Source organism: Myiozetetes cayanensis, unplaced genomic scaffold (genome assembly GCF_022539395.1).
Source record: "Myiozetetes cayanensis isolate MyiCay16 unplaced genomic scaffold, myiCay2020 scf4, whole genome shotgun sequence".
Lineage (NCBI taxonomy): Eukaryota > Metazoa > Chordata > Aves > Passeriformes > Tyrannidae > Myiozetetes > Myiozetetes cayanensis.
In genome coordinates, this window is record NW_026087631.1 from 58,354,972 (window position 1) to 58,380,478 (window position 25,507).

The following is a 25,507-nucleotide window of genomic DNA, read 5'->3' on the forward strand; positions in this document are numbered from 1 at the left end:
GCAAAGAAAGTAAAACAAAAAATTTTCCAAGGCCTAAATTCTATATAGCTGTAGGCTCAAAACCACTGAACTTTTTCTTCTCTCATTAATTTACTCCACATACTCACATTTAAATGTATCACCACATGTGACAAAACAGTACTGTTCCTGGTTCTTTTGAAACCAGACTTTGTTACAAAGATGCAAATGGCCTATTTTGTAGAGGGTTTGAGCTGACAGGTCATGATGATATACACGGCATTTTTTAAGTGGCTGACAATCGCAGAGGAGTAACAGTGCATAGTACAATCATCAGCAGGAGAATAAGGGTAGCGGCTGATGGACTAGTTTTAGAAAATATCTAGCAAATAAGCAATGACAGGTGATGTGGGATAGAAGCAGCATCTGTGTGCTGGTTGGCACAGGGAGGAACTGTCTGATGAAGAGCTGAAATCATATGAAAAGAAGAAATATTTCTGGAGAGGAAAAAGACAAGTGGACAGAGAAATGCTACATAGTCAACCAGTTCTGTCTGAAGAAAAGATTTCATGGCATCAGCTGTTTCCAATGTAATAACATACCCTTGCAATAAACCCAGAACAAGTTGTTATTCAGATTATACTTATGGAGGTCCTAAATCTTATTCCCAAAAGTCTTTAAGAGTATAGTTACTTGAATTGTGGACTTATTACATTCAAATTCTCCCAGACTGTCAGATGAGAACATCACTAGTGGGAAAGAAAATTTTTGAGAAAATAAGGACAAAAGACATTCAAAGAGCAAGTAAAAAGAAAGGAAGTTTATAGCAGATATTTGCAATGAGTTAAGTATATTCACTGTTGCTTACCTGTTTATCTAGTGTTGAGGTGGGTACTGGTGTACCTGGAGGAACCGCTGGAAGAGGTGGCTCCTCAATAGGACCCCTTGCAATTACCAGTTTCACTCTATTTCCACACTGCCTTAGAACTTGTGCCACCTGCTCACTGCTCATTCCAGCTAGGTCTGTATCTCCGATTTTCAAGATGTGATCTCCACTACACAATCTCCCATGCTGGAGGAAAAATAATTATGAAAAAAATCTTTTAACATCCTGCTACTTCTTCCGTGTACCATACAGTCAGAAAAAGACCACATAGCTATAGTCACTTTTACAACATATGAACCAGGTGACTTTTTTTGGGTGTCAAGTCAATATCCTGAAGGTTGCCTAACAGCACACTAATTTTACTAGGAATTTCCACAGAAACACCCAGGAGATAATTTTTCAAGCAGTCACCCAAGCACACAAAAATAAAAGTGTTTTGTTATGGTTATTACCTACTGATATTTAACAACCACATGTAGACTACAGAACTTCAGGTTTCATTTCCAAGCTTCATTTCCACACCTCTAAAGACAGTAAAAAAACATTTATTCTGCTTTGCACTTCTATTTAAAAACTAGTTCTCTGGATCAACCATAACTTCAAAATAAAATTAATTTCTCTCTTACTGTGATCCAGTTATTTATGTATTTACACTTGTTTACTCTCCTACTGATTTACATTTAATTAATAAAAAAGCTTTACATGAATTTAGGTCATATGATGAGTATTAAAGAGACAGGTCTGTAAAAGGAACCTATCTACCTGCTCAGGGAAAGAGTGCAGCAGTAAATACGCTCCATGAATCTCCAGGTTATCAGCCCTCTACTGCTGTTGTTGGAAGACTGACCAGCCTCTGTGCCTTGACGATCATTAATGCAGCCCTGGGTACTTGTCCAATGGACAAGCTTGAAATCAGCTGTGATAAACAAATTCAATTCACATGAGCCCTTCAGGCAAGTGTAGAGCCTGTGTTCTGAAGCAGACATACAAAGTCAGACGTCTGCTCCAAGCCTCAGTAAGCCCAGCAGAGAGAAGCAGATCATCTTAGCTGTTAGGGCAGAGCAAGTCAGTCTTTGGAGTCTACCCTAACCTTGACTACAACCAGTACACTCATGAAAGAATTAAGAGTCTAAATTAATATCACAAACATGTATAATGGAACAGGTTTGAAAATGTAATTTAGAGCCTAATTCAGCTTTTACACTCAAATGTATGGCACTAAACACACCTTTATTGAGGATAAATTTCACTACTTGGTCTTTTTTTTTTAATTTATGTGGACAAAAGCTACCAGTATTTAGCATGATCATAAAAGTAAAGAGTAACTTCACACCTTACTGAATGGTAACAGAAAGGTAGATTGAATGTACCTGATCAGCCACCCCTCCTGGGAGGATGGTTTTTACAATCACTCCAGTTGACTTTCCTCCCACTATCCCAAATCCCAGACCTGAGCCATCATTCACCAACTCTATGGTCTCCACATGCTGCCAGTGAACCTAAAAGGAACAAATATGCAAATGGTTAAAAACTTAGACTCATAGAATATATGATTTTTATAGGTATAAAAAGGCCCTTAAGATTATCAAGTAAAAATCTTCACACAGGTATTAGAACTTGAGAACTATTTTCCCTTTTTTCTTGAATATGTTTTGGATAATGGAAGGTTGGAGGAAGGTGGACATAAGAGATCTTTTTAACAATTACTATCTAAGATTTCATAATTTTTAAGCAATAAGTTGGTAGTTCCAAAACAGGTGAAACTTCTCTGGTACAAAACAGCTGGGTAGTGAGTCAGACCTTTCAAGAATCTGTTGAATTAATTTAAGTAGCATCTCAGGGTGCCCACCTTCATGCCCCTTTGCAGTCAGTAAATACTGCTGCTAGGAAATCTCATAGTACTAGAAATTAAAGTCTTCAGCTAAGCACATGTTCACATTGGCCACCATAAAAAAGCACAGGTGAAAGCAAAATCTCAATTCAGGGATTTTTAAGGCTGAAAGTAGCACCAGGTATTGCAAAGTAGGCATGAGCAGAATTGCCTCATGTAATGAGCAAAGATTTCTGCACTGTCTGATGTCAGCAGCAGCAGGATCACACAGCTCTGACGGCAGACTTCATGTTCTGACAGAAGCAAAACTGCTCTGAAAGAAAGACAAATGCTAGGTCGCTCACATGGGGCACTACTTGAAGGGACAGCTGGAAGCTCATAGTGTGCTTTCTCCTGAAGAACACGCCACACCATTCAGTCATCTGAAACTTGAAACTGCATTGCTTCTACATCAGGTAGGATCTTGAAGTAAGACTTTATTTTGGCATAATCCAGGCATTGCAAATTCCCTGTGGCACCCATTTGGAAATCCACAGTCTTAACATAAACCAATGATCAATCAAAGCCTGAAGAGAAAAGGACAGCTCCTAATACACTGCATTTGAAAGCAAAGAGAAAACAAGCACATGCTAAAAAACCAAAAGCTGTGGCATGTTTGAAAGGAACATTTTTTCAAGCAAGTGTTGCTGTTTGGAGAATACAGAGGCAACCACATGGAGAAAAAAGTGTGTCACAGCAATAATGGAAGAGAGTAGGCCTCTCCTATGTGCTGGCAGGAAAGGTTAGGTCAGTCAGCTGTATTTCTGCACACAGATGAAAAGAGTAATTCTGACATTCTTTCACTCAAAATTTTACCCTAATGATTAAAAAAACCTCTAAAACAGTTGCTTTTTCCAGACTGCTCTCTCTATACTTCTGGTTATTGACTTCCTTAAAGAAGGGTCACAAATGACTGAACAGCAAAATCTACAGAAATCGAAGACAGATTGTTTCATTCCAAGACAAAGCATTATATGAAGATACCAGCATTCAAAAGAAAGGAATTGTAGCAGAGCTGTTTTCTGGGGGGTCCTAAAGTGCATCCATGCACATGGCATTTTAATGGCTCACTCTTGTTACTTTACTTGGATCCCCCACGCTAACAGAACAGAGAAACAAACACACAAGTACCCATTCAGCTGGTAGTGCAGATCAGATTGCAATGCCTCAAAAATTCTGTTTGCCCAAGCAGAAGGCAAAGAAAAAAAAAGATCTTGTTTACTGCAATCTCAAAATATAGCTTCATCAAGGTAAACATGCTCTATTTGCACTGGTAGGTACAGATAATTTGGTAAAGGAAGGAACATATTCAAGATGAAGATTTCCCCCCAGCAAACTTGAATATTTTCTACTTTTTTGCATAGGCAAAGGTACAGTAAAGATAAACAGAAGAAAAACCTTGAGAAATTTGAAGGCTCGTACATACAAGTTACCAAAAAAAGTCTCAAAATACTGTATGCAGTAAGTACATACATGACCAGAACTGAATACACCGATGTTTGGGGTATACTCACCGGGTTGGAATGGGCTGAAACTGTGCTAGCAGCAGATGGAGACCGAGAAACTACAGGACTGATGAGCTGAGGAAAAGTGCCCCTGGCCACAACTAGCTGGACATTATCTTTTGCTTTCTGTAGGATGCTGATAGCCTGTTGATGTGTAATTGTCTGATCAAGGGCTTGTCCATTAATAGCAAGGATTTGATCTGCTTCCTTCAGCTTTCCATCTCTGTCACATAGGTGTAAACAGGGAAGGGGGATGACAAAATAAACAAACCAGAAAAACCAAGGAAGCATTGCCACAGAAATTGCAATATTTTGACAATTTTCCAGTATTTTTAATAACCCAGTCTCTATTCCCCCCACTTTTTAATCCCTCCCTGCAGTTGTGCTGAAAGGAGCTGATGCGCACCCTGGTGATCGCTTCCTTTGAAGTTAATCCCACTGCACTGTCCCCTGGCTACTACCCCCTAGCTAGCTTTCTTCTCCCTGGGCCCCCATGCGAGACTAAGCATCTTAATCGCAGTCACTCCCAACCACAGCCTGGGAGCTTGTGTTTATTCCTGACTTTGAGCCTCTTGCTTTACACATCAAGTGCTCCACTTTGTTCAGCGCCCCCATCCTGAATATTCATCAGTGTAAAGTGGAACACACTTTCATCAAGATGCTACAGAAACAAATTTTGTTTTGCTGGAAAACAAGGGAAAAAAAAGAAAAGAAAAAAAAAAGAAAAAAAGAAGGGCATGCAATAAAGAAACAGAATTAAAATGATAAAACAGATTCCTTTTATACAAGAGGAAAAAATTAAAATTTAAAAAAACTCTTTGCTTTCTGACAAAGGAAGCACTACTGTAAAATTACATACTGGGCCCTTCCCCAGATCTAATCCAAAGGAAATGCATGAAGCCTACAAAGTTGGCTGCTTCCTCCACCTATTCTTTGCTTCCCAATGCACCAATGTGTTGAAAACAAAGGGCAGCAATGAAAACAAGGATCCCTATTACACCAGCTTTTGTGAGAATCTACACTGTAGAAGCTCAGTTACAGCATTCAGGAAAAAGTATCTAGCTTCAACCCATAGTATTTCACTTGTGAATTTGAACTGTTTTCCAGAGTTCTTTCGAAGACTTATTATTGTCAGAGCCTTTCTCATTTATAATGCCTGTAACAGTTGCTGAATGTTTCTCTTCTGCACAATGAATCAGGCAGGGCCTAACTAAATAAAGACAGGTCTGATCTCCATGTAATAAAAGAAGTAAAAGCAAATACCACTTGAATGGGAAATAAAAAAAAAGGGAATTTAGGCAAATTAAAAAATAGTGTGAATACCCAGAGCATGCCACTCTCCGTAAATGAATTAACTCTGCAGACCATGCTCTGGCCTCTGGTAATAACACAGTGTTCAGATCACAAATAATCTGAAAACTTCTCCCTACAGCACAGCAAAAAACAGGAACAACATGACACACCTCTCCATACAACATACAGAGTTCACTGTAAAGCAGCTCCGCTCAGGATCCTTGATCACTGATACACCTCACCAGCCTGCAGTGAACCTGCACTGCTGCCCTTCACCACTAAGTTCGTTTGCCCCTGTGAGCTGGTCTTACAGTAGAAATCCATTTCTCTCAACACTACTTGTGACATCTGAGTTTAAGTCTAAAGTATACTTTCAGCAAGCTATTATTATTGCAGAGCTTCTGTAACATCAACTTAATATCTCTTTGAATATCTCTGAGTTTAGGTCAAGCCTTGCTTGACTTTAAAGTTTGGTTTCCCACCTGCTCAGTGGGCCCTACCTAAGAAATAAGACTGCTAGTTACAGCTGACTTTTTTTTGCGTCAAACTGTTTTTCAGTGCACTTGAGGATGGTAAAATATGGATTTCAGTGTTAAAAGACAAAACACAGTATGGCAGCCTCCCCTTTTTCCTTATTTAAAAGGAGGTATTAAACCACAGAGAAGGACATCTGTAGCTTCTACAAATTCAGAACAGATCATGTGTTGCCCTGTTCCAACATCACAAAAACTGCAGTGTTGCGTAATTTTACATCTGCAATGATGCTTAGGATATGAGGGAAACATGCCCTTATACCACAAAAATAACAGCACTAGCACAACTAAATTGCACTGTCACATTAACACTTGGTGTAGTAAAATATTCCAGTAGTTTTCTTACCTATGTGCCACACTTCCCTCCTGGATTTCTTGCACAAATATTCCTAGTTCTCCCCTGTTTTCACTCTTGAGTCCCACGACACTGAAGCCCAGACCACCACTTAGAGGTTTAGTAAGTTCAATTGTCTCAACAAGACGACCCTGTTCAGTAGAAGTTAAAAAAAGAGCACAAATGTTAAAAATTAACAAAGGTTAAAAATGTTAAAAAGCAGTAATAATGAATGTTATAAAAAACTTGGAAATTACTTTCTAATTCACCAGTTACAGTTGGGCAAAACTATACAAGCTAATAACTGAAACATAGTTGTTCATTTCCAATTTTTTCCTATCATATAGAAAAGATTTGAGAAATGAAAGACTACCACAGCCCAGAGACGAAATCAGGAAAGAATAGCTAAATATACAGAGTTTATGCTTAGTAGTGAAAAAGTAGGACATGCATGTATAAAATTTTAAAGGGTACAGGTTAACTTTCAAGCAAAACTAGAAAAAGAGGATGAATTTCAGAAAGACAAAAAAAGTAGGACTATGCAAAAGGCTCTCCAGAAAAGCATTAGACTTCCCCTATCAGGCTTTTTTACAGATTATTTATGAAAATCCTAGAATATATGCCTGGGCATTTTCAGCTCCAGCCACTTGCAGAGGCTTGTACATCATTTCTAGCTGCTACAGGAAAGAAGTAAGATCACACAGCAAGACCAAAAAGGAATTTTCCATTTTATTTCCAAGAAAGTTTAGTTGTTATTAGTTATGGATACAAGAGCATGCTCTGAGAAACCATGTCGCTCATGCACAGAGAGGCAGTGCTACAATGTGCATAAAAAGCTAATGGGACGCTGATCTGTGAGACACACATTGACCAGCTAAGGACAGTAACTCAGCAGTGACAATATCAAGGCTACTTTTTCACCTGCTTTCTCATTTACTAATTGTTCCTAAATTAAAAGGTTACTTTTATTTTCTATAGCAAGTGACCACTAGTTTGCATAACAATTGCTTTTAAATAAACATACATGTATTTTAATCAGTAGTCCACATTATGTGGTTACTGTAAGATAAATTTACCTGGGACATGTTTCTGATCAGCTGCTCAAAGTCATCACTGGAGGACTTCCCATTAATCTGAGGAGTAATGGATCTCATTGATGCTTCCAGCACATTAGCTGGGCTGCCATTCTGCTGAGCCAACAAATATGACTCATTAAGTGGTAAGGACCCCATGTTCACACCATGATGGAGAAGCTGAGGGAATTCATCAGGGGAATGTATGGAGGGCACAATATTTACCTGTAAAAGATTGATGGCAACACAGATTTACAGAAAAAGCAGAAACCTCCCACCTACGTAAGAGCATCACAGTAACTCAACTGATTGTTATAAGTACCTGAAACGCTAATCTGCAATTTTAAAAAGACATTTTAAAAAGAAAAATTACCTTCAATATTTACAATCAAGGTAAAGTTGTGAATTACCAGCATAAAACACAGAAATTGATGAGAATAATTTAAAACTGCCTAAAATTAATTTTTTCCTACCAGCATAGCAATCTTGAAGTATCCCATCACAGCGGAAGAAGTAAACAAGTGTTATCAAATGTCTTCTACAGTATCAGTATTTAAAAAAAAAAAAAAATCCAAATAAATGTATCACTTATTTTAAAAGAAAAAAAAAGTATTTATATATTGGTGAAAAAAAGAAACCAACCTCACCAGCTACATAGAGGGCAAATTTCCCTGGTCAGGTTTCTGCATCACAATGCACTACCAATGTGACTATCTACAAGAGCCAGAGTTAAATAATAAACTACTGAACAAGTTCAAAACCACCAGGCTGATCTGAAAATCAAAACTGTACCTTTACACAGACAGACTTGACAATACTCAGAACTGAAAAGAAAATAAGAAATGTCTCCATTTCGCCCAGTCATAGTAAACTACCTCTTCTCAAGCAGATCTCTTCCAACCAATCTAAGGAATGGCTGCTGGTGATACAAAGCTGACCTAACAGATGAGCAGAATTCCTCATCTGGCTGCTGTCCTGCTTAACTGTTGGTTGTCAACACAAACCATTTTACTCCACATAGATTTGCTGCATACTTGCTTGGCACACTAACCACAATATTGCAGTTTCAAATACTCTTCATAGTTTTGCAGTGCACATTTTCTAGCATTCTGTACCTCAATACAGAAGACGAGGGTTCCCCTTCCTTAAAGTCATATTTTTAAACTTCACGTATTAACAAAAATTTCAAAACTGTAAATATATTCTAAAATGCCTACTGCACCAGTCTTAAATGTTTAAGCATGTTACTTCTATTAGGTTTATCATATCATTCTCCCAATAGTCCGGTCATTAAAAGGTCATTATTTCTCTCCATCACACAATTCCATCTCATCTAGATGCTTTAGGAAAATACAATAAACAAATGTTGTTAATCAAACAACTTATGTGCCTGAGAAGACCTTCAAGTTAAAGAAAAAATACCACAAGACAGCATTGGGAAAAACACAGTTCTTAGGAGTACCTAGCCTGCTCTGCTATAAAAAACTGTTAAGAGGAAAGTCTGGATGTTTGGAACTCAGATATTTCCATAACATATAGATTATGTTCTGTTGTCCGTATTTGTGAGGAATTAATTGGCTGCATTTCTTACCTGCATGAGGCCATATAATAGGTTAATTCAATTCCACTTTCCCAATGTCCTCCATTTCAATGTCTAAAAGTATATACCTGAACTTGGTCAAATACGTGCTTTATTTCTTGTTCTCCTCCACCTCCAAATCTTCTTGTAGAAGATAGTAGTTATATTTCTTCCCACAAAAAAAATTGTCATGGGTGAAACTATAAGTCCTAAGAGTATCTAACATCTACCCAATACCACTGCAATTAACCAGTCTTAGCTGTTTCTGTTTAACATTTTTACATTTCTACAGCAGGATAAAGCAGCTGAAGAGTATATAAGATGCAAATCCAAACTAACTTTCATGTGCACTCAAAGGTCGCACTATATTGGTTTCATATGACAATGTTAGTAAGTTACAGATACAAGTTCATTTTCTAAATTGCAGTGCTCATTCCAGAAAACAGAATTTAGTTATACTTTCTGCTGTAGGTTACCATCCTCAGAAAACTCTTGGTAAAAGGACACTAATCACTTGCAGAACTAATCACTTGCTCAAGCAAAGCCAGCAAATTCGCCTAAACAAAGAACAGCACAGTATGAGCAAAACCTACTGATTTTGCCCAATGTCAATTAGTGAGCGCTCACAGAACCTTTCTGGTGCAGCTTTTGGAGTGGTAACCTCAAACTAAGTGGGTAAGACTCAGAAGATGAGAATGGTAATGACTCCAGTCAATATGATTACACTTGGAGAAAAATACATGAAATGTCTGTCATTTCATCCAGGACCATCCTAACTGCATTATTCTGTCTTGGGGCCTTTTTAATGTGGCAGAAGCTTCCTGATGCTTCATCCTTCAGGATGGCAGAAGGGGAAGTCACTGATATTACTGATAGTCCTATAAAATCTGTGTTTGAATTCTCCATTCTGAATAGAATGTACAGTCATTTTTTAAGACAAAAAGAAGTAAAATCCTACCATTTTAAAAAGCAAAATTTGAGACTAGAACCCCTTCTGCTTTAAAAAGAAAGAGCTATGCAGGCAAAAAAAGACAAACAGAATTTTAAGCCACAGAAACTGACTGTAGCTGTGGCTCCACTGCTCTAAGTTTATTCCATGTTACCACATGGTGTGAAAAATGCTAACAATAGAGACAATACCACCAACTCATGAAATCTGGATGAAAAGTCTATGTCTTTCCTGTCTCTGGAGTGCTCTTTTACACACAAATGTGTAGGGAGCAAGTTGCATTAGAAAAATCAAGCAAGGCATGAAAAGGTATGTCAAGCCATAGTAATCCAAAATGATTACAATTTTAGAAGTGTGAAAGATACAAGTGGTGTTTACATCATGATACTGTTTTTACTAATATACAATCACACTTTCTGTATAGAACAAATGGAACTACACATCAAAAATAAAAGGTTATAGAAAACGACTCACTGCCCTTACAATGAACTGTATTGTATGCCTTATCTGAATCTAAGATACTTCTTGTACCACTCAACATCCCATACAGGACAACCTTCAGCATGCAGAAGGACCTCTGGGCCCATCCTGTACTATGATCTATATACATTCTCCTACTACTAATTAACAGTTTATTGATTGCTTTAGGCAGCTCATTTCAGTGTTTGCAGTGTTCTAACAGCAGGGTAGCCACGATGGGCACTTTAACTTCCACCTGAACATTTGCCCAGTATCACCATATTATTCTCTGTTTAAGTTTGAAGGAGTTCTTCTATTAAGATATGACAATGTCCTTAGGGATTTATGGTTTTCTCTCTGGTAGAAAACTTGGATGTTCCCATGCTAAAATGGAATTAGCTCCAGACCAATTAATTTTTAAGTTTTACATTGTATTTTCATTGACCAAATCCTGTTCAAACTGGCAATATAATGCCCACCTTCTCAGTTTGAAATTTCATCCCTTCTCCGTACTTGTATGAGCTGGGACGTCACTGTAAGCACAGAGGAATAGACTGACCTCACCCATTCCTTCCACCTTTCAAAGCAGAAGATGGTAGTTGTTTATGCTTGTCCAAGACATTGTCCATAATTAAGTAGTAACTCCCTTATTCTGAAGACAATGGATGGTTTTTATTTGCATGATGGTTAAGATATCAACTGAGAAGTGTTGCACACTATAAATAGCAGTAAAAGGAAAAAATAACCCTTCAATCCACACTAGCTTAACTAGAACTTTAAAAGCTGCCCCTCACCTTCAGTACAACCGCACAGTTAAAACAGTATTGAACACAAACACATCAGGAGCAACTGAGAGCAACACCTCATTTTCATCACACCTTTTTTTAAACACGACTACATGTTCAGTGGAGCACAGGAAGCCAACCTCACCTTAAGTGACATCTGACTTCTGAAAATTCAAGAAAAAATGTTAAACTGTTAACAGAGTAAAGTTGTGTGTGTGTGTGTGTGTGTGCATGCATGTGCAAAAAAACCATGTCACAATGTCTCCTCTTCTGAAACATAATGGTTACACTTCAAAAACCATAAAAACACTTATAATGACAGTTATAATGGTACTTATGGTAGAACTTCAGAATCCACAGACAAATCATAAGCAGAAACGTGATCACGAGTCTCTTCCCTGACACTCCTGAAATCCAGGTGTATAGCATGAAAAAGTTCAGAAGAACTGATGCATATTCCCACTAACAACAGAAGTATATGTCATTCCAGGGGTAGCAAAAAACCACAAGTGCAAATCTTAAAATTACAGTGCTCTTGTGGTTGCATGAAGTATTTTTCATAACTTCTAAATTGCACTACTTTGCAGTAATAAATTCACCATAATTCCATCAAGAAATAGCTTTACAGCACTGTGATTGCATAAGTACCATATGAAAGAATATTGCTATGTTTTATAATCTGGCTTATGGCAATTTTCCTTGATTGGCTTTCTCTGAACTGTATGTAGAATCTCCATGTGAAGAATGTGGACATAATTTGCATAAGACAAGAAGAAAAATTCATAAATACCACTGAATATGATAAATTTATGTTACAGTCCCACAGATAGATGCTAAATACAGTCAAGTACTGCTTACGTGCAGTTGTTAAAAATATTTTTTTTTAACAGTGTATAAACATTTAAAGCAATGTGCTCAACATTTCTAAGCCTCAACTTGGACAACAACAAATATTCAGTGTTTCTGTGCTCCAGCCATTGAGCATCGGCCCTTGAACACCCCAAGAAATACAAAGCAGTATTTCACCTGACTGCAAGATCCTGAACAGCAGGAAGGTCAGCTGCAACAGGATCACAGTGGGAGACAGGAAGTGAAGTGCAAGGCAAAGGCTATTTGAGCCCAGCACTGCCAGATGCCCCCAGCCCTACAGAGAAATCCTCCAGCCTCCCAGAACAGGCAGCGCCACCAGCACCCCTCTGATGACTGCACTTTTATAACTCCATCCTCAGGGTGGGTGAAGCAGATCCCAAACTAGAATTTCTCATGAGCACCTCATTTCAAAACACTGAGCAAACAGGTTGTTAGTGGATGGGGTTAAGGATGTGAAGCAAACATTTCTAATTGTGCAAACAAAGCATTTACAGACAATATTAGAAGACAAAATTTATCACTTCTTCCCTAAATTTTCTCTAGCACTGACACACAGCTATCCCCACCACTACGGTGAAGGAAAAACTATGGTCAAACTCACAAGTAAAACAAAAAATCTGAGGAATGCAGCTCAGCCAAGGGAGGGTTATTTTGTTCTGGCAGAGCCCTGAGTGGAATGGAAGTTGGGGGGGGTGGTGAAGAGGAGGAGGTGGATGAGGGGAAGACAAAAAGGAAAGGAAGAGAAGCAGGAGAAGAATGCTAGCATGGTCTGGGTATTTTCTTTAAAATATTTTATAAAGAAATATTATTGAAAAGTTTAAAACATAACAATCTCTGCCTTTTTTTTTTCTGTCATTTCCTTGTCTTCAAACAACTGGACTGTTCTTCAACAGGAGAAAACAAGCATTGACTGAAGAATAAAGACAGAAAGAGACAGAAAAAAAACCTGTTTCTTTCAGTGCTCCCCAGATCAAGTGACTAGTAAAGTCAAAACAGTTAATTCTCAAAAAAAGAAAAAAACAACAACCCTTTGCTGTGCCTCTATTTTCCACTTCAGTTCTTAACTTCACAATGACAGTTTTGCAGTGCAAACAAATCCTGCTTGTTAGTTTAAGAAAGAAAAAAACCCAAACAACTTTAAAGCACCTACCAATAAGCCCCAAAGCATCAGAGTTGCTGACTTTAGCATCATGCCTCCCCAGCGTTCAGATAAAGCAACATACACTCAGTCCACACACTGCACAAACAGACGGTAGAGCTTTCACTATCATCACTCTGCCTTCCAGACACAGTGCCTCAAGCCAGGAATACATCCTGCACTCAAACTTATTGAGCCACTAAAGGACCACAGTGAAATCTCACTGGGTGACCTGCTTCTGCTGGGATACTTGCAGGGAATCTGTTTGACTTAGAAAGTAAATTGCTCTTCTGGCCTCTCTAATCCCATCCCCTCTTTTAATCTCTACTATCCTAAAAGATAGCCTTCTCCTGATAATTTTACAGTAGTCTTGTAGCTCTTTAAAAACTGATTAAAATTACAAGAGCAGTTTAAATAGACTGTCACATTTCACTTTGGGAAACAAAATCCCCATTCAACTGTCATTGCAGCTCATCATTAAACATGGAAAAAAATTAGCCATTCTAATCTCAGCTGGGTAGAGACTGCAAAATCTCGTCATTGCACAGCTCAGCATCCCGTTATCCTGTCTCAAATGCAGCTCTGACTACAAGTGCTTGGGAAACAACTTGTCACCTTCTTTAGTCTGGCATGGTTTGGCCAAAAAGCCTGGTCACTATTCACATGCCTTGCAGTTTTCATCAACTTGTAACTTAAGAGTTTCAAGCACAGTACTCTGTCAGTCACAAAAATTATGTCCTCAAAACTGAGCCTTTGAAAATACCAAGAAGTATAATTTTTATTTTTAACATGAATGCCTTTTTCATTTTTTAATCCTTTGTCCTGTTTCAGTAATCTTTGTAATTATTTAAATAACAACAAGAAAAAACTGACGATCTCATGTTATATTACAGGAAAGAAATGGTTCTACAGAGAAAATACAGGATGAAGACCTGACACAAATCTAAGAATTCAGGAAATACACATTTACGTGTGTAAGTGTTCATATAGGCACACATCAGAAAGGGAAGTCACATCCAAGTAGCTTCCCTGTTAACTAACAGGATATGTACCATGCAACATGCACAAGCCACTAAAGTTATTGCACAAATAAACCTGCAGGGTCAGGACAGATGGTAAAATTATTATTTGCTTTTTAGAAAATATGTGTTTTAAATTACCCACATGTAGTATCAGCTGCTTCATTTTTCTAATTTAGGTAACTGTATTTAAAAAGATAACCATCCTTTAATTTCACAACAAATGTCCAGAAGTGAAAATTTAATTTGTCTTTTCACCAAACTCCCATTAATTTTTCAGGCACACTTTCATTTCTCACTCTGTGTTCCCAGGGTCTGCATCACTTACTTTACAGAATTTTTGAATGTCAGTGTTAAATTCTCATTTTCAAAAAGCAGAGCAAACAAATCTTCAGGACAGGTTTTTTTCCCTATATTTTTTTTAATCTCTCCAATATCATCAAGAGTCTAAATACAACACAGGCAAAATCTGAAACACATGGTGATGAATACAGCACTGTGGACACCACCCTAATTTACTTCTTGCCTGTGCAAAATAGCATCAAGATGATCAACAAGAAACAATAAAGGGCCACATTGTGCTCTTCTGCCACACAGCTGTGTGAAGATTGTGAGGAATCCTCACCACCACAGTCCAGTCAGAGACCAGATGTGGCTCCACACAATGATAAGGTCCATGTGCAGGGTCTGCATTCTTCCACTTCAGCATTTCTGCATACCAGACAGAGCTGACCATCTTGCAGGAGTCAACAGGAACAACTATTTGCAGATACACAGTTTAGTCCTAATTCTGTTACTGGACTAATTTTTGTATTTTACAAGTTCTTATTCTGCTGACAAGAAAATTATAGTAACAAATAATCAAATCAATATAGCCAATATAGCCAACCTTTTTCTCACTCCCACTGAAAACATGCAGAAAAGTAATACTTTTACTAAGTACACTGAGCAAGAAAAAAGGAGGTTTCTCTTTGATTTTATTCCTATATCTAGAAAAAATAACATCCTCATGTCCTTCTGAAGTCAATATTTCACAGCCTCCCTTTCACATTCTCATTTCAGCAGGGTAGAAGAGGGCAATAAAATAAACCTACAAAAAAAGTCCTAAGACCTCACAGAAAGAATGGTCCTTTTGAATGGCAGAGACAAAATGCATCATGTCAACCCTGCACCCAAAATCACCATTTCCCTACCCTGCACATTGTAAGTAGTGAGCATATACATAAAAATCACATACACAAACTATGCGCCTCAACAAAGCCCAGAAAAGTAAATGGGGTATGTCCCCATCAGTTCCCTGAACCTTTGCATCAGATTTTTAGTTTAAGCTATTTGATTTCACTGTTCAACCAGCAAAGACATTTTTGCACCACCTCAGCAATTTTTCCCTTTCATCTGGAAACGCTTCTTTTCTTACCTGATCTCTCAGTTGTTGAACAGAAGTCTGAAGGTTCAGAATTTGATTAAAGAGAGGACTCTGCAGCACTGATTTTAATAAGCTCAGTTTCTCCTCATTGGCAATGTCACCTCGATTCCGAAGTTTTGCCTGTAAGCGATCCATGGCCTGGAGGGCCCGATGTGTATCTGTAGCAATAATCATTTCTAGTCAGTAGCAGTCTAGAAACAGCCACATACAAGCAGGTATCAGGTTTAAATATAACTCTCTTTACTGTTCAAACTACGGAGGACTTGAATAGCTCAGTTCTGAACAAAAATCCCAGCCCAAACATATCTAATGAAGGAGGAAGTCAGAGGCAGAGCACAAAACAGAAGCCAACAAAAATCACAATTTTGTCCATCAAGAGCTGGATTAAAAAAGTGAAGGAGCCTTCATTAAAATTCAGTTACAGGAACTGTGGCTACAGACCATTGTAAATAAACAGTGACATAAAGAGTCATAATAGAAAACATTTGTCTTTTTCATGTCTTTCTAGGAAAGATTAAAACAATCAAATCAAGACAACAGGCTAAAAATTAAATACCCTAAACAAATAATGGTACATGTTCTGTTTTCAAATACCAAAACCCAAACACAAAACAAATTTCTAATCAAAGTAGATAATTTTTTCAAAATCTCTCTCAGCATTTATACCAATGACCCAAATCTATCATACACACTTAATTTGGCCACAAAAAAATACTGTGATACAAATGAAAAAAATTACCAATTGTTTCCAACATGTTTTCCACTTCTCAGCTTCTATTTCAACGTTGGTAAGAGATAGGAAATCTTTCCCTGTAAAATAACAGAAAGGGAAAAAAGTCACATTTATAGAAGTGTTAAGCTCTGACAGAGAAGACAAAAGCTTGACTTCCAAAAACAAGAAACAGCAAAATAACAATCCACAAAAAACATATCTCCACAGATAATAAAAATAACCTCAAAGATGATCATATTCTGAGTTACTTTGGTGCTTAAAACCTGCCTGAAAATTGCTTTAGGAATGTACTTTGTAATATTCTTGCATTTCCATACCAATGCTGCTGTCTGCATACTGTTGTACAACATCTCCTGCACTGCTTTAAAGAGAAGCTATGAATCATTGCTGTCACTGATATTTTACACAGTTTCATTGCTTTCCTTTTCAGTGATTCACAAAAGACATTCCCTGCGGGATCAGTTTTCAAGCTCTATGTCGACAATTTCAGGTGCACCAGCCGCGGCACATTTTTAAGTAATCTTTAAAGAAAAGTCACATAAATCACAAAGCATTCATGCTAAAGGCTTGCAAGAATCTCACATTAATACCTACTGGAATTGAGACTCTGATCTGGATGATGGCTGAGTTTTCACCAGTGTGTTTCCAGGTAGGAAATTCTATGCTAAGAGAAAGATATTTGGACATTGCTTTGTTTATACTTTTTGTAGCTTTTGGGGGTCGTTTGGGGCTTTTTTTTCAACAGTATGCCTGCAATTGCTATGCAATTTGTAGCAATAGAACATGTTTGATGAGATGGATAGCTGAGAAGAAGGGAGGAGTTCAACAATCATTGCAGGTGTATGTATAACCTTATCCTTCAAGATCGTGCTTTTGTTTTCTTTATAATAGGAAAATGATTATAGCATCCCCATGCAGAACCGTGATCTCTAAGCACTCAGGAAAAGAGGTTTTTTTCTTGAAACTTAGGAGAGAAAAAGAAATGGGAATTATGTAGACAGATCTCTGAGTAAGCTAGCCTAACAGGACCTTTATGGGCTTGACAATCAAGCCTATACTACTGGTATTTATGCAGAGAAAACAAACCATGTGGGTTTAAAATGGTCTCGTGTTCCACCAAAGTGACTTCCCTGGTGTGATATGCCAGAAGCTTTGTATCAATTTTATTCATGGAATCCCAGAATCATAGACTGATTAGGGTTGGAAAGAACCTTAAAGATCATCTAGTTCCAACCTCTCTCTCATGGGCAGGGAACTTTGCACTAGACCTGGCTAATCAGAGCTCCATCCAGCCTGGCCTTGAACACCTCTGGCAATGGGAGCGTTCACAGCCTCTCTGAAAGTTGCTTTTGAATTTGCTAATACATTGGTACAGAATCACTCATCATCCTTTTCAGGACAGTATACCACTTAGGGACAAACCTTCAAACCGCTTAAAACTGATTTTGTCAAAGTAATCTCATTCCTTGATTCAACAGAATCCAATACAGTATCAGTAACAAATAAAAATACACTTTTATGAATTTGTTTTCTCACCTGGCAAGGGAAATTCCAGCACGTGATTGCCAGATCTGAAAATACGAACATATCTTATTTTTTCACCCTGTCACTCTACAAAACAAGATAAAATTAAATCTATTTTACACAGAAAGTGCTGGATGAGATTATTTAAATACTATGAAGTAAGTGGGCTTCCCCAAACCTTAATCAACCATAGCTCATTTTTAGATTAACAAACTACTATCACTTCTATTCAAACCCCCTATTTACAAGTTTACATTTATGGTACATTTATAGGTGTCTTTCTCAGTGGCAATGCCAGTCAAAGCAGTTATTTTCTATTTTCCTGTTCCAGTTCTTTCTCTATAGCTACTCTTCGGGCTCTGTAGTGGATGCAACTAGAAAACTGTGGAAAAAAATAGATATGGAGTTGTTTTTCAGTCATTTCAGTGTCATGATCCTATCACAGCACTATACACACAAGCACACAGCATTATATGTTCAACAGATGAAACTACTCAGGAAAAATACAGCATTACTGTTCTGCTTCAGCTCCACAAGAACCTCAAGAAGAGATATATCTGTAAAATGTCCCTGTCTTTTGGAATAGCTGGATATTGCTTTATATCATGATTCTATTTGCCTAAAATCTCATTCTTGCCATGCTGTGAAAGACATGTTTTACAAGTGACAGCAGAGAAGGTCACCACTGTGTTCAGGCAACCCTGAAGGTATGAACTCTGACAACTTATAGTGAAAGATTTCTAAAAGCAGACGCAAGTCCTAAACATACTCTACAGATTGAGATGATGGTATTTAATTTGCAATTAAAAGAAGTCCTTAGCTTTGCTAAGACACTCATTATATACTTTCTATTTACCTCATGCTTTAGAGAGAGAAATGAATACTGCTCCAGTGCTACACTAGCATCAGCAAATCCATTTTTAACTCTCAGTTTAATTCTCCTTATTTGTGTTTACATTATCAGGGAATCCCTTCCCAACTGTCCAGCTTATTGCTTTTGTTGACTGCAGCAACAAGCGTGAGCAACCAAAACTGCTGTCAGGATGTTTTCCCTCAGGACACCTCTGACGCAGACGCAATGCATTGAGGCACACCAGTGTTTCTACACATCTCAGGCCCAGATGATCCCTGTTCTCTCTGCCTGCACTCTGAAACCCACATGACTGTGCTCCTGCTGTGCCACATCCATGCTAACAAGCAGGATCTCTCAGCATCAGCTTAGTGGCACATTAACATATGGAAGTACAAGAGAAGCAACCACACATTTGTCCAAAATACACCACTGAGACACACCCACAAGCAACACCACCGACTACAGGCCGCCTCGGCCTTTAAACCAACGTTTGCTTCAAGGTATTTTAGAAATAATGTGCTAGGGAGAAGTAGAGAGGCATGCATGATGACTTGTTGACTATCATTTGCTATAATTAATATTTTTATAATGAAATCACAGACTTCTAGATGTACAACAAACAGGAAGATATGTTCTGATTTTCTCATTCTGCAAACTCCTGACAATTTGTATCACAGGAACCTGGAGCCAAAACTAGCCCTTCTATACATCATGCCATGCCGTTCACACTTCAAAGAGCTTAGCTCAAAGTAGATTTAACTATTTTTATATTTCAGTGCTAAAGTTCATTAATCTCTTCACAGTAATAAGGACAGAGACTGTCTGAGTTAGACTTTTTTTATTAGCAACTCAAAGAAATACTGCTAAGGAAATAGTAAGTTAAATTTACTTTCAAGTTTTAAAGGCACAGGCACCTGAAAGCTATGACTTAAAAAAAAAGCAAACAAACAAAAAACCCTCTCTGCCTTCTATTTTTCTTTCTGTTTTATAACACTAAAGTAGAAAACACAAGGAATTTTAGACAGGTACGTGGTGACAAACATGGTCTGCTCTCTAAGTATAAGCGAAAATTAAAAATTATCCCTTTCAAACTTGCATTTCAAATTTGATTCTTCACATAGTAAGAAACAAAAATGTTATATACACTTTCTCTACTCTCTATGCTACCCTCCTTTGATAAGGTTTGTTGCCAGAAAATAGTTGGCATGTTGCAGCTCTGGTTTTCTTCTGTCCACTTCTGTAATGCTAAAATCCACAGGTGGCAGAATTTCAAAAAAAACAACCTGAAATTTATTTGATTACCTCCTTTCCATTGCAATCACTCAAGACACTTAGCTAAAGAGACAAAAGATTCATGAAAAGATGACCTGTTTCCAATGATTGTTCTTTCACACCTGATCACCTAGTTTCTACAAAGAAACTGTCTCTGTTTCATTGATAGATACTCCATCTACTATTTCACAAAGTCATTTCAGATAATACCCTGGAAACTAATGCTCATAGCAGTGGATTAGCAAGCGTGCAATGCCAAAGATAGAAAACACAGTAATAGGCTTTGCCCTGTAGCTCCTGCATTACTTGAAGTGCTCTAGAGCACACAGAGGAAATGCCTATCTTAAGCATGATCTCTGGGCCCAAACTTTGGCATGAGATTAAAATCAAATCTGTTTCAATTAAGCGGCATGGTAACCACAACATGCATTTAATAGTTGTTAAAAAAGAGTATTTCAAAACTTCTAATCTAAATTTCAACACTTGGCCTAGTTTTGTCTGTGTAAGAGATATCCTTTAACATTTGATTTTTATCCCATGTCATTTCCCTCCCATATTTTCTGGCTATCACTCAAACAGGCATATTGTGCTAGCCCTGCATGGTGCAGTTAGAGGAAACCAAAACATGCAGGAAGTGGAAGATATTAATTACTGCTAAAACTTCTGCTTTGCCTGCAGATTCCAAGAGCTCTTCCATTTTGCCCAGTTACATCCTGCACACTGGCTACTAAGGAGAAAACCTAAGGTGGATCCCAGATTCTCTGGGAGTAGTCTTGTCAAAATAAATGCAGTAGAAATTATTCATGGTAAATTGGAAAATCTCATGCTTTTCTATGTATTTTTCTACTGTCACAAAGGCAATTTTGTTCTCGCATACAGTGCTTTCTTAAGCACACTGAGAAAGAGTATGGAAATAAGTGCAAAAGAACACTGACCAACAGAGAAAAGATGATAAACAAAAACAATTAGTGGAAAGGAAGAAAGGGAAAAAAGGTTAGCCCATCATTTTACTGACAGGACACGAGCTTGCCAAATTAACATCAACCACTCAATTTCATCAGCCAAGAGACCCTAGACTACTAGCTTCTGAATGACAAAAGAGAGAACTGATTCAAATTAAGGATTTAATACAAGCAAAATTAACGTTCACTGTTCCACAAAGAACAAAGCAGATTTCCACTATCTGGAATGAAACAGGTAGGCAAGAGAAGCCTGATATTTACATTTAAAAGCTATGTTAATGAAAATTGTTCTGAAACATTCAAAATAGAAATAAAAAGGCAGTATTCACACAGCCTATATTAAGACTGTAAGAAGTCTGAAAAGATGTTACTAACCTCTTGAAACTTAGGAAAATGCTGACTGCATCAAAAATATGTAGAGATGTAATGGCTCTGTACATTAGAGAAGTTCTGCGATAGAGTTGAACAGCCTTATGTATTTTTAAGCAACTATGAAAACAGAATTTTGAACATTCAACTATTTTTAACCTTCTGTACACAATACATTAATGTGTTAAGGAAACTTAAAATCCTTTTTGATAAATTAGCAGCCTGTTCACTGTGTATAATTAATAATGTTCTATAACACTGTAAGGAGCCCTATATCAGCATAATATAAAATATCCATGTTAACTGACATGCAAGTCATAATTGCAACCAAAATGGGCTTAAAGTATCCATTATGCTTTCACCTCCTGATAAGCCTGTCTGATATAGCACATTTAAAAGTGATTTGCAGAGAGTACTGCAAAAATGATAACATAGTAAGTGAAGTGTTTCTAGTGGGGTTTTGGTGGGTTTTTTGTTAATGGAACAAACATATCTGTTTACAAAAAAGTTTTTTTTCAGTAAATATTTTCAGTTGAGATGAGTTGGAATCCTTTCTTCTAACTTCTGAAGTCCATTAGCTTCAGAAACTGCAAAGCAACTTTTTAGTATGTGCTGAATATATGGGATACTGAATTAACGAAACATAGGCACGGTTAATATTGCCTCTTTATGTTTTCAGCATAGGCGATTGATTACCATAGTTATTAAATTCAGTTAAACCTGATGAAGCATAGTTCCTACAGCAGTTGCACCTCTTAATGTATACTGGATTCTTCACAGAGGTGACAACAGCATACATAAATGAATAAATACAAAGCTTCACTGAACAGTTGCCAGTAAGCTTCAACAAAGAGTCACTGTTACCCTTACAAACTGAAAAGGCAAATTTCTCATTGTATACTGTGACAATAACAAGCAAGTTATACAGAAAATCATGACAGCGTATAACAAGACCGCTGTGCAAGAGGTCTCAGATGCAAGGACAAGGTTTGAAGTCTATGAAAGAAATACTTCAATATTGCCTAGGTAAAAGTAGCACATTTTTGTAATGACTTGTTGGGAATGCCAAAAAAACTGTCCTTAGCAATGAAGATACAGTATACTGCCAGCATGGTACTGTACTGGCTTAAACTGCTTCGTCAGGATGATCAAATCTAAAGTCAATTCGAAAATTTATTGGATGCTCTCCACAGAATGTAAACTCTCTTAAAGGAAACACGGAGATGATTTTAAAGGTCTTTAAAATGGTTCTTAGTACAGTGATTAATACTTGTTAAAACAGAACCATTTACAGTGATTTGGGTGACTGAGAAGGGCACGGCATTTCCCTCTGAAGAATTCACAAAGGGCCAGGAGGAATATAAAGATCATCAATTGGTATGTAAGTAGTGCAGTTCTCTCTTGCCTGATGCTGATACTGATCTAACTTTCCTAGTGCACTTCGGCGTAAAGAGGAGAGAGTGTGTCCAGTTCCTGATGAAAAAGCTTCTTCAAAGCACTAAGGAAACAACCAGAAACACCACAGCTAATCAGCAAATGTTACATGTATGCTACTGTTAACTAAATACATACAGATAAAATATATGCATACTAGAAATGTGTAACAATTTGGGGGGAAAAAAAAGGTTGATGCTCTTTGTCTTAAAAAATGTTGTTTGTAAAGGTGGATACGTCCTTGTATATTTTCAGTCTGCATTATTTTCTTCTAGTGTTACTACTTTCAATTTCCATAGAAGCCTCAAGTAACATTCCTAAAAAATATTTTACCACTTTCCCCTTTTCCAGTTTAGATTCCTTCCTCCCAACGAGTTGCTGTTATCTTGGAAAACGGAGTGGTGATATGGAAACCACAGGGCATCATACGAGAGAAATTCCGCAACTGCAGAATTCAAACCCTTGCCTGATTACGGTAAATCACTGCTCTCCTCCCGAGACAGATACCTGATAGCATTTCTGGCACCAAAGTCGATAAGGACGTTTTCTACTCAACAGTTTATAGTTAAAAAAACCACCTTCTGCACGTGTTAAGAAGTAAAAATATAACGGGACGCGGTAGTGTCATAAAAGCAAAAGACAAGGAAAAGGAAGTAAAAATAAAACCACAACATTCTTCAGCCAAGTGGCAAATCAAGTCTGTTAAATGCGGTACACGGAGTTCAAAAGGTCGGCTTTGTGAGAGTGTTTCTTTTGCTCCCTTTCTTCCTACTGCTATTTCCAGTAACATACGGAGGTGCTGGCAGCAAGGGGGAACACCGTATGAGGAACGAACCATCCCGAAAAGCAGACCCTTTCCTTTGCGCATCCAGACTCATCAAAGGACACGGCTGCGGGCGGCTCCTCGCCGCTCCGCGTCCCCTCTGCCAAACCCGTCACGTTTAAAGGCGTACCCGGGGAGCGTCCGGACCGGCGGGAAGCGCCGACACCACCACGGCAACAGGTACCGACCCCCGAGTACCCGCGGCCGCCGCCCCTCCCCGAGCCCAAGGACACCGCCGATCTCGCCCGGGCCTCCGGTCCGGCTCTGGCTCCCAGCGAGTCTCAACGCCGCCGACCGCAGGCGCTGGCCGAGGGCCGCCCGCGGGTCCCTGGCAGCGGCGGCAGGTGAGGAGACCCTGCCCGGCAGGAAACACCGGCGAGGGTTGAAAACGGAGAGGAGGTGCGGGCAGCAGGGCGCCCTGCAGATGCCGGGGGAGGTTCGGCTTTTGTTTATGTGAGGACGAGTCCCCGCCAGGCCGCTGGAGCCCGCGGACCGCCCGCCGCCGCAGGCCGGAGCCCCGGCCCAGCGCGGCCCCCAGCGCCGCTCCCGCTGCCCGCGGACAGTCCCGGGCAGGAGGGACGGGACATAGCAACAGGCTCAGCAATCCCCGCGGCTCCACGGCCTCTCTGCTCCTCCAGCCATACCCCTCCCCGGCGAAACCCGGGGAACGAAGAGAACAATAATAAATAAAACTTCGCGAGACAAATGCCTTTTAAAAGGCCGCTCAAACTCCAGCGACATGGCAGGCCCTCCCCGGCCCGCATCCCCTCAGGACGGCGCGGGCGGGCTCAGCCCCCTTCCCGCCGCCCGGCCCGGCGCCCCGCTTACCCCAGCAGCTCGGCGGCCCCGCCGCCCAGCCCCGGTCTCCGCCCTTCCCGCCCCCGAGTAGCGGCGCCGAGCGATCCGCGCCGCGGGGGCAGCGCGCTCGGGCACGCCCCGCCGGCCTGAAACCTAATCCTGCACCGCCGCCCCCCCGCCCGCGGGTCTCCCCGGGGAACGGCTGGGCCGCTCGCCCGCAGAGCCGAGCGGGACCGCGGCCGCACCGCCGCCACGGGGGGCGGGGGCATCCAGGGGATGGCGGGGATTCCAGGGGTTGGCGGGGGTATCCAGGAGATGGCCTGGGTATCCGGGGGTGGCGGGGGTATCCGGGGGGTGGCAAGGGTGTCTGGGGGATGACGGGGGCATCCAGGGGGTGCCGGGGTATCCGGGGGTTGGCGGGGGCATCCAGGGGGTGGCAGGGCTATGCGGGAGGTGGCGGGGGTATCCAGGGGCGGACCACATTCGAACGCTGCCCGGCCCGCTCCCTCCCGGCCTGTCGCCTCGCGGTCCTTCCCGCAAAGTTCGCCTCCCCAGGGCTACCGGAGAGTACGCCGTGCCGGGGGTGACACTGGGGAGCCGGGCTGCCCGGGTTTACCTCCCCAGTTCGCCCGTGAAGTGAAGGCGGCGACGGGCTCGCCGCTGCCTCCGCCCGCTGGGGCCGTGCTGCCTGCGGCCGGGCCCGGCCACCGGCTGTGCCCCTTCAGCTTCAACAAGATGAGCCGGGACTGGAAAATGGGAAATGATTGGACAAGTTAAATAAAAATGCAATAAAATTAAATTTAAAAAGAGGCGAAGACCAACAAACAACACATGATGAAGTCAGACAAAATGATTAATGAGGTCACAGAGTTACTGAGAGTTACTGAAGGGGTGATTTTTCCCTCGATCCAGCAGCTAGTTAGTGTCTTAACTAAAAGTAAAGAAGATGCTGTGTACCTTTCACATATATATGTCTAAAAATAAAGCACATAATGCAGGAATGTTTGCAGGGACCACACATAAGTTCAGCTAAAAGTGGAATTATTTTGCTGTTTGTTAACT

At 39.7% G+C, this 25,507-nt stretch overlaps 1 protein-coding gene across 20 annotated transcripts in view; it reads right to left on the reverse strand.

Annotated features, from left to right (window-relative positions):
• Positions 1 to 24,519, reverse strand: part of MPDZ (multiple PDZ domain crumbs cell polarity complex component) — a 92,234-nt gene extending 67,715 nt beyond the window's left edge. For 13 of the 20 annotated variants that reach the window (XM_050328637.1, XM_050328636.1, XM_050328644.1 and 10 more), the window contains exons 1-8: positions 24,476 to 24,519; positions 16,417 to 16,487; positions 15,669 to 15,835; positions 7,456 to 7,677; positions 6,392 to 6,531; positions 4,229 to 4,442; positions 2,215 to 2,343; positions 827 to 1,030 (exon numbers count right to left, since the gene is read on the reverse strand). In XM_050328637.1, coding sequence (XP_050184594.1) covers positions 827 to 1,030; positions 2,215 to 2,343; positions 4,229 to 4,442; positions 6,392 to 6,531; positions 7,456 to 7,677; positions 15,669 to 15,835; positions 16,417 to 16,432 — 1,092 coding nt within the window. In that variant the 5' untranslated portion in view covers positions 16,433 to 16,487; positions 24,476 to 24,519. Of the gene's footprint in view, positions 1 to 826; positions 1,031 to 2,214; positions 2,344 to 4,228; positions 4,443 to 6,391; positions 6,532 to 7,455; positions 7,678 to 15,668; positions 15,852 to 16,416; positions 16,488 to 17,946; positions 18,022 to 23,331; positions 23,618 to 24,475 lie in introns of those variants that run through there. The other 7 variants (XM_050328653.1, XM_050328652.1, XM_050328650.1 and 4 more) reach the window with 5 other exon arrangements.
• Between the last annotated feature and the right edge of the window lie 988 nt (positions 24,520 to 25,507).